The 17,576-nt window shown below is 40.5% G+C and overlaps 1 protein-coding gene across 2 annotated transcripts in view; it reads right to left on the reverse strand.

Annotated features, from left to right (window-relative positions):
• Positions 1–326: 326 nt before the first annotated feature.
• LOC110382892 (extracellular matrix protein A) overlaps positions 327–17,576 on the reverse strand; it is a 64,142-nt gene continuing 46,892 nt past the window's right edge. The window contains exons 2-25 of one of the 2 annotated variants that reach the window (XM_064039733.1): positions 15,320–15,399; positions 14,282–14,428; positions 12,692–12,885; positions 12,191–12,422; positions 11,687–11,827; positions 11,279–11,597; positions 10,873–11,162; positions 10,487–10,686; positions 10,162–10,345; positions 9,631–9,835; positions 9,029–9,222; positions 8,451–8,619; positions 6,864–7,011; positions 6,364–6,570; positions 5,912–6,101; positions 5,499–5,675; positions 5,102–5,167; positions 4,580–4,708; positions 4,215–4,355; positions 3,835–4,125; positions 3,462–3,611; positions 2,957–3,171; positions 2,362–2,502; positions 327–2,106 (exon numbers count right to left, since the gene is read on the reverse strand). In XM_064039733.1, the coding sequence (XP_063895803.1) occupies positions 1,849–2,106; positions 2,362–2,502; positions 2,957–3,171; positions 3,462–3,611; positions 3,835–4,125; positions 4,215–4,355; positions 4,580–4,708; positions 5,102–5,167; positions 5,499–5,675; positions 5,912–6,101; positions 6,364–6,570; positions 6,864–7,011; positions 8,451–8,619; positions 9,029–9,222; positions 9,631–9,835; positions 10,162–10,345; positions 10,487–10,686; positions 10,873–11,162; positions 11,279–11,597; positions 11,687–11,827; positions 12,191–12,422; positions 12,692–12,885; positions 14,282–14,428; positions 15,320–15,377 (4,446 nt within the window). In that variant the 5' untranslated portion in view covers positions 15,378–15,399 and the 3' untranslated portion in view covers positions 327–1,848. The remainder of the gene's footprint in view (positions 2,107–2,361; positions 2,503–2,956; positions 3,172–3,461; positions 3,612–3,834; positions 4,126–4,214; positions 4,356–4,579; positions 4,709–5,101; positions 5,168–5,498; positions 5,676–5,911; positions 6,102–6,363; positions 6,571–6,863; positions 7,012–8,450; positions 8,620–9,028; positions 9,223–9,630; positions 9,836–10,161; positions 10,346–10,486; positions 10,687–10,872; positions 11,163–11,278; positions 11,598–11,686; positions 11,828–12,190; positions 12,423–12,691; positions 12,886–14,281; positions 14,429–15,319; positions 15,400–17,576) is intronic. The other variant, XM_064039734.1, reaches the window with a different exon arrangement.

A 17,576-nucleotide genomic window follows, 5' to 3' on the forward strand; every position in this document is an offset into this window, starting at 1 on the left:
GAAAACGGCTAGTTAATTAATAAAGTGAGAATATAAAAGCGTACATAAGGGAGTAGGTACTTAGGTAGAATACAATAAGTGTGGCGTCATAAGTAAGTTAGAGTAGTGGGGCACTTGTTTATGGGCATCGCCACGGTGATGCCACGGTGCCCCCTAATGTAGATCAGCCATTGAAAAGCGATTCCTCGCGCCCTTCTCCCTCGGTCGCTTCCGAAACTAAACTCGCACTGTTGATCTTTCTGTTGCTGTATTCTTTATAGAGGGTTACCTTTAGTGTACAGAAAAACACAACTTATAAAAATTATTTAATGAAATAATGCAATACATAATATTTATAAATTCTTTATTTCGAGACTTTTTCAATAAATGGGTGCTAAGAAAGTTGGTTCAAACTTAAACATAACTAATCATAAAATGGGAATGCCTGTCAAATGTGTATAATTTGGTTCAGATGAAAGTTACAGTGGTACTTAAATAAATATTATACTTATTTACAAATACAAAGGGAAATAGATGATTTGTAATGATGGGGTGAATAAGGGATCATGAATAAAAAACAGACTAGATTAGTTCTACGTCGAGCCGCGTTCTTGATTGGTGTAAATAAATTCCATGTTTTTTTTTATATATTTTGCGGAAAATTGTGGACTATAAGGTTTTATTTTATTATTGTAGGGATATAGGAGAGCGAGACTCAACGAGAGGAACTAAAGAGTGCGTAAAGGCGCGCGTAGTATTAATTTACGCGCGCCTCTGCGCTTACTTAATAATAGTTTCTTACACTAATATAAAACATAACAAGATACTTTGCTTCTGAATCTTAGAAATTATGACAACACATTTACATATAATATTTCACTTCATTATTATGCATGTCATAGTTTCCTAGAATCGGAAATTATAGATCCTACTACATACTTTGCGGTAGTTACAATTTTGTTTGTGGTATTGCCTGCTTATATTATGACCACCAGTAAGTCTTAGTAGAAGTCCATAATGTATCGAAATGAAGTCTGTAACTACCGCATAGTTTACAGGATATATCAGAGATTCTTTCAGGAGAATGCGACCATCACCTATCAGTCTCTAATCATATCATACTTACGTTCATTCACAACATCTGATTGATGTCTTATAAACTTAACTCTGTACTTACAATTCGATTTTCAATTTACACTAATATCAGTTATTGATCTTTTAAATTTCAAAATGTTAGTCGATTTCATAATGAGTCTACTAGTGTGATATTTTTTTTATGATAAGTACATGGTAAGTATATAAAATTACAAATACAGAGGTAAGATATTTATTGAATACGACTACGTTACTCAAAATTCTAGCCAATATTATTTTGGACCCTATAATTACTTTAGTACCTGTACTATCATTACAATAGCTTCATTAACGAGTAACGTAGATAAACCATCCTTTACAGTATTCAAGTAATACCGTTAATTACCACATTCACATAGATATGACATTTCTGTTAAACCAAACATGATGTTTGGTGATCGGCAAAAGTGAATAAATAGATCAAGATATCTATTAAAGTCAATATTCTAGATTCTTCACTAATTGTGTAAATTGAATAAGTTGATTATGTAAATAGAATCAATATTATACTTTAAGTCAATAACTAGCAGATAAATTCGTGTGCTGAAAGTCTGATCCCGGCCTTATGTTTTTATTGTCACCTTTGCCCGATGATCATAGACAAAAGTTTACTCTTTGAGTCTTTCTTTTACTACTTGGCAACACATTCTGCGCCATTTTACTTTAGCGGGAAATTTGAGTTGTCATATCCATGTTTCTACAGTAAAGTTTTAAAGCATATATAATGTCTTACGGTTATACTCTTGCTTGGTCGTCATGTAGGGGTGGGATAGGGGGAGGGGGAGCGTGTAGGACTCTCGCTAGTTCGGCTTTCTCGTCAGCAGAGAGGACGTAGACTGGGGGTGCGGCGGGAAGAAACCGTTCCGCTTTCTGTGGCTCGCGTTGTAATCTCGCGCGGTAGAGCATCACGAGAACACATAACACGCTGATGATGAACGCTGAAGTGGCTGCTAATACTATGAGTGCTGTGTGGTAGGAGGTGGTCGCTGATACCTGGGAAAGAGGCAAAATATTGATGAGCTGAATATAGATAGAAGATCTCAAGCAGCTTGTAACTGAAAGAGCAGCTTGAATGAGTTATCATTTATTCAGTTTTCTATTTTAAACTGGCTGGAAATAAGACACATTATCCCGATTATTGGCCACTAAGATTTCCAGTAGTAAGTACGTGATTCCAGTTCGCTGTGAACTGAAAACCTAAAATGATAGCAATCAAAGTAGGCCCTATTATATAGTAAGACAACTTACAGTAGACTCGCTGAGTATCTCCCGCTGTTGCATGGCGGCCTTGTTGGGCGACGTGAGGCGATACTCGCTGCGGATGACGTCAGCGCCCAGCACCATTGGATTGGCCAACTTCATGCCATTCGAAAGTTTCTCTTGTTTCACCTAGGAAAAAGCACAGACATTAATCAGTAATCCTACTTTCTTTGGCGAGAATAATCAGGAACTTCGGGGTCGTGATGGTTTTGGTTTATATTGGCTAACAATCTTAAGAGTACACCAGTAGAAATTAATGCAAAGTGATGAGAAAATTACGAGTGACTTGGCCACTTTCACCTTCACTAAAACGGTAGGTATGGTATGCTAACGTAGTTAAACTAATGGTATAGTGGTACTGCTCTCAGTTTGGCAGTGATCACATGATACGGAGACTTGACTTCTTCTTCCGAGCCTTTTTCCAACCATGTTGAGGTTGGCTTCCAGTCTAACCGGATGTAGCTGAGTGCTCTACAAGGAACGACTTCCTATCTGATATCCTCAACCAAGTTACCCGGGCAACTCAATACCCCGTTAAACTGGTTACGGGCACTTGACTTTCAAACATTAATTAGGTGCTTACCAAGTTCTCAATATGATAGACATAATCCACAGCTCTGGGTCCAGTGAGCACTGCCCTGAGCTTGGCGGAGGCGCGGTCCCTTGACACGGAGACAGGGACCCTGGCTCCTAGTGCTGCGAGTCTGGCCGTGAGCGCCGCGCGAGCCATTTCCGCGCTTTCCTGGTCCACGTTGAGGAGTTCTAGCTCTAGTATTGCTGTTTCTATTTGGGTTTGTTCTGTAATAAATAGGTATGTAAAGGGTCAGATATGTGATCTGAAGAACATTTAGTTCAGAACAATAGCTATTTTATAATATAATATTTCTTATTTAAATCCAAACCCACTAATAGGAGTGATCATAAATCGATCACCTCTAGACTATTCGTTTATTTTACTGGTTTTAATTTTTCCGTATGAAAGCGATACGGTGCTATTGCTAGTTGGTTGCCTACAAAGTATGTTGTTAATTATTCAATGGAAAATGTCTTCTATATTCTATTTAATCTATCTTTCGTCTTCGACTTACCACAAGGATCGGGTGCCGGGGCGTCGTTAACAGGTCCCGCATGTTGTCTCCTCTGTCCAGCTGCGTCAACACACCAACATCTTCCACGGGAACATTGTCGAGGAGAGAATTCTCCGGTTTCCAGACAGCGGGGCCGATGTCCTTCACCACCTAAGGAAAGAAGATGCAGGTCAATATCATGAAGAAATTCAGGTCCCGACTAGACTAGCTAGGTAGATATTAAGAGGACGATATAGTCAAGAGAAATGAAATATGTAGTTATGTATAGGTATCACACATGGTCAATGATTCATGATCAATGGCTCTAGAACAGTTTTTTTTTGTTTCAAAAGTTATTGTCATTTATTTTAAGCTGTGTCTTCATGGCACTCACCGTTTTCAATTTCCTCCTGCATCATCTGACACTTAGTCCTAAACACGATCTTATCCAAATGGACTTCTAAATGTTTCTCCAATCTTCTCGCGGTGTCCGCTACTTTGGGCTCCACGACCTCCGACACTAATACGGCTTCGTCTTTTTCTCCCGCTTGTTGAAGCACTTTGTCTAATGATTCGTCATCCCGAACCTCGCCGTCCATCTCGAAATCTTCATCTTCGTCATCATCGTCATCGTCATATTCGTCTACTCTGTATGCTGTCATTTGTCTTATTAGTTCTTCCAGTACTGTAAAAGGAATATTTTATCAATTTAGATCAGGACCAAATATCAATCTAGTAGGTCTGTTTTGAAGAGCTTTAGTAAGAATAATTTACCTTCGTCAGCTCTGGCTCGTTCATCGAGCGGGTCTCTTGGCACCCACTTGCGTGCCTGCCTGAAGTTGCATGAAGGTTTGGCGCCGCGCACTAACGATCCTTTCAGAGGTTCGCCGCGAGCGCTTACACACCAACACACATCTGCAAAAATTACGTTTTTAAATGAGAATCATGCCTTGCCTGTAGAACACAGGACCTGATGATTAACGAGTCTAGAAAAGCTTTGAATTAGATTAATTGCAATATGTCTCAAAATCGATGGTTAATATGTTGGAAATATCAAATTCTTATATTCATTATGCATGAAGGTCGGTTAAACATGATCAAATCAAAAATCTTGTGATAAGAACTTATTAGTTACTCACCAATATGTGACATGCACTGCACAGGTTCCCAGGCACCAGATACGTCGCATTTAGGTATGAAGGTACCTTTGCCGTACTTCTGAGCTGCTACCTCATTCTTCTCTCTAAGCCTCTCACATGGACTCAACACTGTGGTAAAACAAATTAAATCAGTGGTGGACGAAAATAACAAGAGACGGAATATCAATCAATAAGTAGATGATATGATGGTGGGCTCAGTTACGTTTCGTAGTAGTTTGGCCCATCAGAGTAAATGATTCGGTTTTGGACAAAAGAACTGCCATATAAGAGGTGATAAAACTTTTTCTTCTTGGTCTTGAGATGGTACTACTCTTCTACAGCTTGCTACGATTTCAGTACTACAACTACTGCAAAACTAATATTAAAGTGGCTGATGCACTATACAAAAGCATTTACTACTGCTAATGAAGCTACCATGCTATTAGAATATAGTGCAAGACAATTTGTGGAGTTAACACAAGTATGATGCAACATGTATATACAATAGAAATAACGACATGCCTTCTTCTTTTAATGTGTGGCTAGTCTTCCTTTTTTTAGTTCTCAAGCTCGCAGCACCCCCTTCCACTGTTTTGAAACACAAAAACTGCTTAGTGGAAGCAAAACTCGCAGAACATAGCTGTTTAATTAGGGATATTTACAAACAATGGGAAACATTTTGGATAGGTTTTAAAGAGAATGATGTCAATTCTATTACATCATCTCAAGCTGCTGAGATTGTATGAAATTGCTAACAAACAACTCAAGGTAGGGATGGAAATGTACAACGGTTTACAAACGCCTCATCTTGACAGAGCATATTTACAAATCAGACAAATGAAAAATGGATTCAAGAGGATCAAAGACTTTATATTACAATTCGGGACCCAAACACCAAAAGTTTGATAGCCAAACTTACCAGGACACACGTTATTGCACTCTTCTTTAGTGCGGAAGTTATTATGGTTGCCGGAACAGCCGTGGTATTTGAACCGCTCGCAACGGTTCCGTGCGTGGTTGAAGTGCCATCTCGTCGTGTTTAATACTTCGCCTTCTGTGCAACTTCCTTCGTCTTTGTTTTCGAAACATACTGTACCTGTGGGAAGGAAAATGTATATGGCTATGTGGTAAAGTGAAAGGAGGAGATAAAATTGAACTTATGGGATACTTAACTATCCCTATCCACTATATATCTCAGTCTTTACCAGCAGCTCATGGTATAACCAATGCGTGATGCAAGGAAGAATAAATAAGATATAATCATTTGCTTTGTTTTTAAGAGTGTCGAAGTCGAAGACCTTCGATAAAATTTTCTTAAATAAGAATACTTACGTGGCTTAGGACAGCAGACAGACGGTGTAGAATCGTGAGGAGCAAATCGACAGGCGTGAGTGGAAGGGCAGGCCGCCGCACTGGGCCCACACACCAGGGGGCCCGAGTCATCCGGAGCACGTAGAGGTTCCTTGCCGTCAGGGCATTGTGGGGCCGGGTTGCAACGCGCCAGAGGCGGACAGGATTCACCCTGGAAAGTAGGAGATGAGATAGTGTGAATTGTGAACATAAAAATATTTGCAAAGTACTGACATTGAAACAATAGAACCCCCTGTGGAAACAGTTTGTTTTGAGATCGTCAGTTTATTAAGAGCATACCTAGCCTATTTGAACGTAAGTATTGCAATTTGCAAGGCTCGTGTAAATCATGCACTCAGGAACCTGCTTCTAGAATTAAGAATTATATAGTTTGAATATTCTATTTACTGTGTTAAAAGCTCATGAAGTCTTACCTCACACTCCAAAGGCACAAGTTCACAAGTTTCATCAGGTCTACAGTTAGCTTCGGAGCAGGGATCCTTGCACTCGCACGTGGGACAGCCCTTGCTGTCCAGCTCCCATCCATGTGAACATATCAGATCGTCTACACAGCTCGGCTTGGGGCACGCGATAGGCAGCTCACAGTTCGGCGTGGAGTTTGTTACTCTGGTACCGTGGATCTGAAATATTTTTAACAACAATCTTAGGATGAATAATGTAGAACCAATTTTCATTTTGTAGGTAGACCCTTCGGCCGCCTGTACATAACCTCAAAGATTTGGATATTGTTTTAACAAGAATCGTCGCATTAGAAACTATGGTGACAATATTGACGGAATTTGACAATTCATTTAGGTCGCCAACAAATGGATGTTGGGTGTGGACATATAATTTTTTTTCTATCACGGTGTTGTTGTACGAATACTTTTATTCTTCATCCCAGCATTAACATCGTTCGTCAAATGGTACTAACCTCATTACCCGCAGCGTCGACACACCAGCAAGCCTTGTCTGATCCCCTGCACTGCACAGTTTCGTAAGCTCCGTCCTCTTTGCACTTTGGTACCCAGGTCCAAGCAGGTGGGTTGCCAGTCTCAGCCGCTGTATGGAGAGCTAGTGCTCTGTGGACAAGAGATAAAGAATTATTATATTGCTTAATAGAAGAAGAATTCAATGGAAGTGGTTTGGTTCGTAACGCAATTTCCCTTATAGGATATCCCTTCACTCATCCATCACTGCCCTTGGGTTATTTGTCTTCGGACATAGGCTACCTCCAAGCAGTAGCGGCGTAAGGGGGGGGGCGAAGGGGGCGGTCCGCCCCAGGTGCCACATCTCGGGGGGTGCCATCTTGGTCGGCACATATCTGCACGACCAGGATGACGCGGGCAGAAGAGACAAGTCACTAAGGGTGCCATTCTAATCTGCGAAGCCTAGGTTCACTACCATTTAAGTACTGCGCGATATTCACATTTTAAACAAAACTACAACAGTGCGTGTGCGAGACATCGAGGCGGTCACCCCTCTCAGTCCGACTGTCACCCTTCTCTTGTATTTTTGCTTTTGTATTTCTTAAATTAATTCCACGAAGTTAGAAAAAAATTCCGCTCGCTTCGCTCGCGGATTTCTCTTCATTTCTAAATTGTTCTGCGCTTACTTTTTGGGCCCTCAAAAGCAAAAAGTTAAACCACCGAAGTAGCAAAAACAACTGACACTTATTATTATAATTTATGCTTAATTCTGAGTTACCTAAATTAAAGAGTCCTCAAAAATAAATATAAAAAAATCACTTTACAGTGGATATTTCTAAGCTATTTAGGCGCTATTTGTAAGCGGAGGTGAAGGACTTTGTGTCCCAAATCTCAAAAAATTTTCAGCTCGCTACGTTCGCAGTTGCTTCACTTTCCGGTCTTTTTTTTCAAACATGTTTGAGTACTTTTGTGTTCCAAAACTCGAAAATTTCGCGCTCGCTGCGCTCGCGCCTTACACTTAACAGAAATTTCTTTGCATAGGTATCTTTTTGCATCCCAAATATCAAAAATTACGCGCTCGCTACGCTCGCGCCTTCTTTACTTCACAGTGCTTCTTTCAATCTTGTTTGAGTACTTTTGTGTTTCAAAACTCAAAAATTTCACGTTCGCTGCGCTCGCGCCCTACACTTTACAGTAATATCTTTACATAGGTATCTTTTTGCGTTTCAAATATCTAAAATTTCGCGCTCGCTACGCTCGCGGCTTCTATACTATACGGTGCTTTTTCCAAACTTGTTTGGGTACTTTCTTGTTAATTCTGTATGATTCTTTTTACTACGTAATTATATTTTGTCGTTTTTTTTGGGGGCAGGCAGGGTGCTCAATAAGTAGTGCGCCCCGGGTGCCGCCCGATGCTACGCCGCCACTGCCTCCAAGTCCTCCAAATATATCCAATCTACCTACTACTTCTTCTCGCTACTTCGCATGAAATAGACATCTAAATCTACGAGAAAGCAAACAAACACTGAGCGTCGCAGGCTAATTTGTGTAAGGCTGTACAGAATTTACCTGGTATTAACCAAAACTTGTACCTTCTCTGCTGACAAGCAGTCTGATGCACGGCCTGCGTGCAAGCAGTGCCGCAGCCAGTCGCGCAGCAGCGCTCTGTGGGCCCGCACTCCGCGTCCGTCCGGCACGACCACTCGCAAGCACCGTTGGAAGGCACTAAGTAGGGACATTGGCCTGGCTTCTTTGGCAGACCTGGAATAAATTGTTGGATACCTTAGTTTGATATAAGAATGGGGGCGTAGTTTAGATATAAGATGTCTATTGAGAAAACAAAGAAAAAAATATTTGGACACAACAGACACACTGGGAGAGAACAATTTTGAAATACTCTCGTCTTTTTTGTTGCAAAATGAACAGGTTCAAACGAAGAAGTTACATTGTTTTTTAACAACAAAGAATTTTTCCTTTAAACCATTAGAACCAATTTTGAGTATCCTAATGTATCTTATCTATATTCGTATTGTATCTTATATCATGTCATTGTGTGTTTACTGTGTAACTACATAAATTGTTAAATTAAAAAAAAACACTAAAGTCTTCTTTCCAGTCACAGACCACGCGTCTTTACTTCTAACTCCAAATATTTATAAGTCAAACTCACAAGCAGGCACCGGCGGACAATAATCAGCATCACAAGCCACATCGACCGTAGCACATGCGCGGCCTGCAGGACACGTCACCCCGGCGCAAGGGTCGCGGCAGCGGCACGTGGGGCAGCGCTGGGAGTTCAGCTCGAAGCCGTAGTCGCAGCCCATGCGGCAGGTTAGTTCGAGGCAGGAGAGGTTGCTGCGGACCCTGGGGATAGAAGTAGATATTGAGTTGGGAAATGATGGATTTAAAAATGGCAATGATAGATAATGACGAGTTCTTAGGGGGCGTAAGCAAGGCAGTACATAGAGGGATTACAAAAGATACATATAAGGGCATTACATAGGGAAAGTACATAAGGGATAATATGGGGCGCGTAACTAAAAGAGTATATTGGAGGAGCACATAGAGAAGTACATAAATATAAACAAGAATGACGTCACAAGTAAATTAGAGTTGTGGGCATGCCTACAGTTCAACGACTCAACGGTAGATCCGCCACTTTATGGATATTTTTACATATAAAACTACAAACAACTTTCTCTGCCAATAACGAATTTCGCAAAAATTACGACTCATGCAACATTATAAATAGCAAAAAAATTAGTAACTTACATATCACAATCCACAGCGGAAGCATTCCTCGTACTAGTCTCAGGTATCTCCGTGCCGAAGCTATCAACACACCAGCATCTGCCGTTAGCACACTGCTGGGATGTGAAGGAGCCGTCGGACTTGCAGGTCGGGGCTGGTAGAGCTAGCTTCATGCCGTCGACTGTGCCTTCCATCTTCTCGTCGAAATCGCGGAGGTATTCGCACACTGGGAGTAAGACGATGAAGAATTTTATAACAGGTCTTTCAAGCAAGGTATTTTAATTTTCTGTGAAAATGTACCTATTTAGAAATACAAGATCTTGTCTAGTAGTAGTCTTTACAGTAATTCTTTTCTTGACGGGCTTTGAATCGAATAATTATTTCGCCTTTTTAGTTTTGGTATTCGTCACTTTATTATACATATATGGATTTCTTAATAGTATGTGATAAAATCTGTATGTTCTAGTTGCACTCCGTATGTTCTCAGATTATACTTGTGCCCAATTTTTGTGACTACTAAGGATAACGTTTCTACAAATACATAATACTCACTTGTAGGAGTATCATCAACTCTATCAGTCTGTAGCTTCATCTTAGCAGGGTCGACACACACTGGGCCACAGGTAGCGGTTGTACAGCATACCATGTCGCTATCGCAGTCGCCTTCAGGACAAGCCACGGTGGAGTTCAGACCACATACCGCTTCAGCCTCCACACCGCATGACTCGAAGTTTATCTAGAAGAAAAGTAAAAATGAAGTAAAGGATTTTGTAAGTCTTTAAACATTACGCTTATCGGGGCTGCTTACATTTTCTTGCTTATTACACCGGACAGTAAATTTTTAAGCAGTTATTGTCCCTTGTAAAATGACACTTACCTCCATAACATCAGATTCAGTGACATTATCGAAATAATGAGGGTCTGGGCAGCATACGGCGGTACCACTTCTCTTGGACCTGGTGCACGCATGGTTGTCAGGACAGTCAGCATCAGCACCGCAGGTCTCTGGGACGCCGTTACTATCGGTAGCCGGAGCACCGACCTCGCAAGGGTTCTCGTACGATACTTTTGGACGACCTGGAGTGCAATACATTAATGATGCTTAATTTATGATATCGCAAATTCTGCATGAGCACAGTTCATGGGCACTTTTCAGCCGTCTTCTGTTTGAGAAAGATCAAAATAAATGTTGGGAATTTAAACCCAGAATTGATTATGACTATCAGAAAATATTATCTGTAAAAGAAAAATACAGCTACTTACACACTGGATATCCTGTACAAAGATCTCCGGAGCACTGAGCGTCCCTAACTCTGATGCACTCCTCGCCTTCAGGACAAGGGTAGCCTGCACAAGGATCATCACATTCACAAGTAGGACACCCATCAGCCCCGGTCTTATATCCGTATTCACAAACTGCGGCACATAGCGCTCGGGCACAGGATTCTAAGCTACGGGCACCACTTCGGGCTGGAAGAGGTGTTGAGGAGCATTTCACTGATGACGAAGGACCCATAGAACCTCGGAGTTTGTTGCCTTCTGAATCAACACACCTGAAAGGAAACAAAAACTTATATACCACAGCTATCTCCAAAATGTTCACAAGCATCTCTTAGTAGCAGTATATGTTCCATAATTTGGCATTAAAGAATGAAGGATTAATACAAACCAGCAAACTAATCCATTCCTAGAGCACTGCCTAGATACAAAGGATCCATCTTCACCACACTGGGGCACATAACCTCTTCCCTCCTTTTCACTAACAACCAGTAACTCCGCCAACATCTTCTGCTGCGAGCACATTGTCACATTATGTGGTAGAATACAATGCTTTCCACATTCGCTATTGTCACAGCACTTCTGCATTGAGGGGCATTCCAAGTCGTGGGTACATGGAGATCCACATTCCTCCACGTTGTTCAGAGCGGGGCATGTTCCGGCTTTTTGGAGTTCTAGAGACGCTGGACAGCATACTCCATAGTCATTTCCTGGAAATAAAAAATGTATGTGAAGACTTCTTTGGTCAAGTTTAGGATTTTTTGAAGTAAGATGATTCGTGCCAAAATGTACCACATACCTGATTCAACAAGACACCTGTACAAAGGTGGACAGTTTGGTTTCCCAGGATCAGTTCCACACAAGAACGGTCTACTAGTCTCCGATATCAACAGAGGCTCTCCCACTGGGCAGATATTCTTTAAACTGCGACCGCGTTTACCTGAAAATCAAGGTTATTATTCAGTCATAACAAAGACTGCATTTGCATATCTGCTGTAATGCGTGCAATATTACCTGCGAAGTTGGTTGTTATTCATAATTCTGACGTTATGTTATGTTTCATTGGCTAGGTATTTAGCATAACGTCGTCCGTATAAATAATAAGCATCCTTGTTTTGTAACCGTGGTATTTTTTATGCAAATACTTGAATTTATATCGAAACGTCGTGTTTAATGAATGATTTGCCATTTCGGAAGTGCATTTTTTCGTTTATTGGTCGAAAAATTGACATTGTAACTTAAAAAATACGTAGATATTCGGCTCTTAATAGACAATATGGAATCATAGCATGCAGTTACTTACAGGTAGGCACTGGAGGACACGGGGGTTTCAAACATGGCGCCTCTTCTAACTGACACGAAAGCTGTCCAGGACAGGTGACTGAGGAGCAAGGGTCCCTGCACTTGCACAGCGGACACCCTCGCTGGTCGAGCTCGAAGCCGAGAGGACACAACATTCTGCAGGTATGTGCAGCGCAAGGATCTATTCGGGAGCAGTTGACTAGGGCTGCGGCGGGTGCTCTGGTTCCTGGTAACTGCGGACAAGTAAATTACGACATTATTATCAATGCGAACTGGCTTGCCTTTTGACTATTTGGTTCTTTACTAGATGAAGATTTCTTTTATTCGACGTACGTACGTATGATAAGATTACGAAGATGGTATTCCTACTTATACAACTGCAACCATCATATGTATTGGGTCAATTATGGCTCTTGAAATAAAGTGCTATTTATTATTATTTACTATGCCAAGTGCTCAAAAGGCTTACTTAATCTATAAGGTTTATTCTATCAGTTCTCACCTCAAACCCAGCAGCATCAACACACCAACACGTGCTAACGATTTCGTTGTCACACTGGATCTCCTCAAACTCTCCATCCGTGAACCTGCACCGAGGAGTCCTCATGGCTGGCAGCTTGCCCCGGCCACCGCGGGTGTTGTCTGCAGCTAAGGCACGGGATATCCGCTCTGCTGATAGCTTCACGTTCTCACATCCTGGAGAAGAATAACAGGTGTTAGGGAATTGGCTAGGCAGATGATGAGGTGTTAATTTTGACAGTAGAGCAAGGTAAATGTATGTAATGATGGTGAGGTAATATTCATGTAGTGCTAAATAACATTCGCCGGACCAAAGGAGGATAAAGACAGGATATTAAATATGGTGTATGAAAATTACCTGGCTCATCTCTGTATATTCTTATTCACTGTCACATGGCAAAACTTGCTATTTACATAGTTAGGCATCGTTCAGACCAAACGTATTGTCGGCCGCTGACTGTGAGCGCGCGTTACGCAGTTTATTGCTTTTCCATATATATTGAAATTGTCGTTCACACCGAACCGACTATACGCTGTTACGTCGTCTGTTGTAGCTGACTCTCAGTGGCCGATTATTTTACTACGCGACTATGCACGGCGGACGCGGATTGGCTACGCGGACGCAGTTGCCGAATAGCGCCGCTCCGCCGCGTACGCACCGCCGTGCCTCGGTACAGCACGTCGATAAGTGTCCCTTTTATATAAACTTACACGTATTAAACAGAGTAACTCATCGAATGTTTTACTGTCATACGAAAATATTTCTTGAACTTATTTGGATAAAGTCTATATTCGAAATATAAAGTATGAAATTGACCAAGAAAACATCTCTTCAAGGGATGTACCCACAATCTCTTCTTTTTATTATTTTCGTCTTCCTCTAGAGCTTCGCAAATGGCAACTATCTGAATGCGCATCATTTAATTGAAATATCAGTAAAACGTCTGATTTGAAAAAAATAAATTACGCTTTTATGTGTAGAATAGTCAGCCGCTCAGCGTACGCATCTAGTGTGAACCTACAAGAGCCTATTCTTTTGTTCACACATGTAGCGCATCGTACGCTATAGCCTATTGTCGGCTTGGTGAGTACGCGTACTGCAGATTGAGTGGACGTTCACACTGGGGCAGACAGTGAGTATATATCAGCGGCGGACAATACGTTTGGTGTGAACAATCCCTTAAGGAACTTATGACCTCCGTAAAGTTTTGAACTGAGAAAGTTATGTGTAACAGGGTGTATTAATTGCTAAGTGAACTTCCGCTTTCTGCCATGTATCTTGCTTATTACAAGTAATATACGCTTTGAAGATTAGCATTTAAGCAACTGTTTGTTTTTGCATATTTAGTGATAGCTGCCTAATTTATTTTTCTCCTGATTCTATTATACATATGATCTTGTAATCAGGTAAGTTCTCGCATCCATAATTTATTTCTTCATCACCTACTAAAACAGGCTTCTTAATACACGAATCCTTGTTTATAGATCTTTGCCCCCTTTTGCACGATAATACGAGCAGCTTTATCAACAACTTCCACTAGCTTCCATTAATACCGATTAAACTACAATTTACCAGTGAAAAGTGGGTCGACACAGGCGCGACCACAGGTCGTGGAACAGCATATTTTCTCTCCGCACTCATCGTCCGTGGTGCACGGCGTCGCACGCGCAGGGCACGCGCTTTCTTGCGCCGGACACCTCCCTCTGAGCTCCGCGCTTGCTGCAAACATTAAATAAAGACGACATTTGAATAAAAGTGTATCTAAGCAATTTGCGTTAAAAGAAAATTGTTCTTATTCTGAAATAATGCGTATATTTTATCGCTCGAATGGAGACTACTAAACTTGGATACCTTTAAAGTTATCATCATTTTCCTGCCCTGTCCCCAAATCATTTGGGGTCGGCTTATATACCTTTAAAGTTTAGACTATACCTATACCTTTAAAGTTAAATATAGTGTTATAAAGTTATATAATTTACCATAACATTTGCAGAGCCTGATTTATACGGGAACATGACAGCAAAGGCTATCTATGATTCAAAACAATACTCATTAACCTGCAGTTTTCAATTAGGTACTTGGTTTTTCAATTATCTCAATACTAAAGCCAATGTAAGCAATAAACATAAGTGCTTTAGTATTCTGTGTAGGTATAGTATTAGTGCACCTTCCATGCGGCGTAGACTTGAGAAATCTAGGGCAGAATATTGGCGCAACTAACGCGATAAGGATCGAACGCTATTACAGCTCCGATAGGTAAGCAACTGTGAATAAAACGCCTGATAGCTTTAATTAACTTGGATAATTAATTAATGCAGTAACTGTTTATTTATAGCCGCTAGCAATATTAATGATAACTTAATGATCCGCGCTGCGTTTTTTAGATTTAAATGGAAAAGTTATTGCAGTCTTGGCCATGATGGTGAGTTAATTGAGATATCAGGTAGAATTGAAACTGCCTTTTTTAGAGGATACCGTTTCGTTTTGCGCGTGTGCATTAAAAAAAGTAAGTTTGTGTCATCGTATTTTTGCTCCCATCCTCAAGAGGATGATTAAGAATAAGTAGTAGCTCTTCAGGTGGTTTTAAGTTAAAAATGGATGAAGTTTTACCTTGCTGCAGCATCAGTGCGCAAGCGCAGAGGAGCGCCGCCCTCACCGCCACCGACATCGCTGCATCACACACGCGAACGCTGTCAACAAAAATACATTCTTATTAGTTAATTGTCATCAATGTGGAAGTCTTAACATAACATTATAGGTAGGTAGGTAGGTAGGTATCAAAAAGCTTTTATCCGAAGTAGGCTGAAAACAGCATTTCTCGTACTTATTTACATGAGACAGCCCCCAAAAACGCGAGCCCTTCACCACTTTTTATGTTTTCCCTACAATACATGTATAACGACATTCGTCGTATTGTCGGGAATACAAAGGTTGTCATGGAACAATTAGCTGATCCATCTTAACCAGGCTCAATCTATAGAGATTTCTAGACTGATATATAAGTACCCATCTATGATTAAAAACAAAATTGATATCTCATTGTTTTTTTCCTTATAATCAAAACAAATGACGGCCTACAGTCAAACTCAATGAATACAATATATCATTGTCAAGACGATTTCTTTATCTGATCACGTATAAGTATGTAAGGGAGGTCTCCATAGCATTTTTATTTAGTATTCTTGCATCTGAGTCTTATGCCGTGACTCATACAAATTGTTCAAGTTGAACAAACATGGGCCCGGCCTTGCCGCTCAAATTTATTCGGCACCATTGTTAAATGATAATTAGACAAGTCGTTACACATCGCCTTTAGTTATCGAATGACAATTGACAATAGTTTGTCGGGGAATTCTTGAAAGTTTCGCCTTTGTGATATTAATTTACGCTAGAAGTTTGGATTGACGAATTTATGTAACTAAGTTGGAGAAGGTTGATTAAAAGGCGACGGAGAAGGTATAGACGTATAGAAGAAAATGCTTCTCGTACCTACTGAATAGTATTATTTAGACCCTACAGATTTTTCTTAAGACCTTTAAAGAATATAATTACAGTTATTAAGACATTATGACGAGGGAAAGCCTTGAAATCTCAGACGTAAAGTATTCAATTGATACTGGATCTCGATTGTTTGCATTTAATAAATTACAAACGCTTAACAGATAATTAATCATTTACTTTTTATATTCAAGACGGAGGTAAACAACCAGGAAACTAAGCGTGAAAATTGTTGCTAGTTTCCTTAGCAATTGCTTTTGCGCAATTACTACGTACCTAAAGATTAATGACACTTTGAATGAAAAGGGGAAGAAATAAATATTGTAATAAAGTTTGATTGGTCCAAGTTATATAAAATAAACAGACGATTTATGACGCGTATCAAGTCTACGGTTCGGAATTCTAACGCACGCGCATGCGTCCTCGCGCCACTTCGCGGTTACGTACACTGGGCTTTCCCGCGCAACCGATGCGTTCAGAATTTATTTTAATGTTAGTTTATAATTGCACTTAAAACCTTTAAATACTTGAAGTTCCTATTGTATTCGTTTCTATTTGTTGGAGTTAGGAAGTGATGTAACAGCCGAGCCCATCGACTGCATGCTAATTAGCGATTACTTTCTCCGATTTTAGTTTGAGTTTAACGTTTGCCGGTCAACGAACTTAGTTCTGTGACATTGCATCTCTTTCTACTAAAAGCACGACCGCTCATTGTTGGTAACGGTACCATGGCTAAGGTATTGTTTTGTAAGACATTTTTTTTACCTAAAACATCGATATCGATCAATTAAACCGTGTACCATCCTTAAAATCGATACTAGGCATTATTGGTTTCGCAATAATAGTTTCAAATTCAATGCCGAGTTATCAATAGTTACCGAAACCGTTTATTGAATAAACCTCCCCCAGTTTCAATGTTAGTCAAATAGAATACGTAGGATTAGTTCCGACGTAGTTTGGAGTCGTATGACCGAAGTTTTGGCAAAGCGTTTCTGAACTCACTTGTGTGAGGCGCCGAATACAAAGTTATTGGTGACTACCAAAACCGTCTTTTGATGAAAATATCGAATGGTATCTATTTTAAAAGGTAAGTATATTGTAACAACACTTAACTTCATTTAAGAAGAAAAGATAAAATCCTATCCAAGAAATAGCTCTATAAAGTCAACTTATCCACTTTATTGTGGCAAAAAGTTTGTTCGCTTTAGATTCGTCTGGGGAAAATATCTACGTCATACGCTGTCAGAGACGTGGGATCTTACGCCACGTTCCTTCATATATTTGGTCCATGGAGAATAAAATGGCTAGCGGAGGTGCCATAACGGAAAATTGGCGAAGAAAGTAGCGCGCTAAAATGCAGGTGACCGGG

Source organism: Helicoverpa armigera, chromosome 20 (genome assembly GCF_030705265.1).
Source record: "Helicoverpa armigera isolate CAAS_96S chromosome 20, ASM3070526v1, whole genome shotgun sequence".
NCBI lineage: Eukaryota > Metazoa > Arthropoda > Insecta > Lepidoptera > Noctuidae > Helicoverpa > Helicoverpa armigera.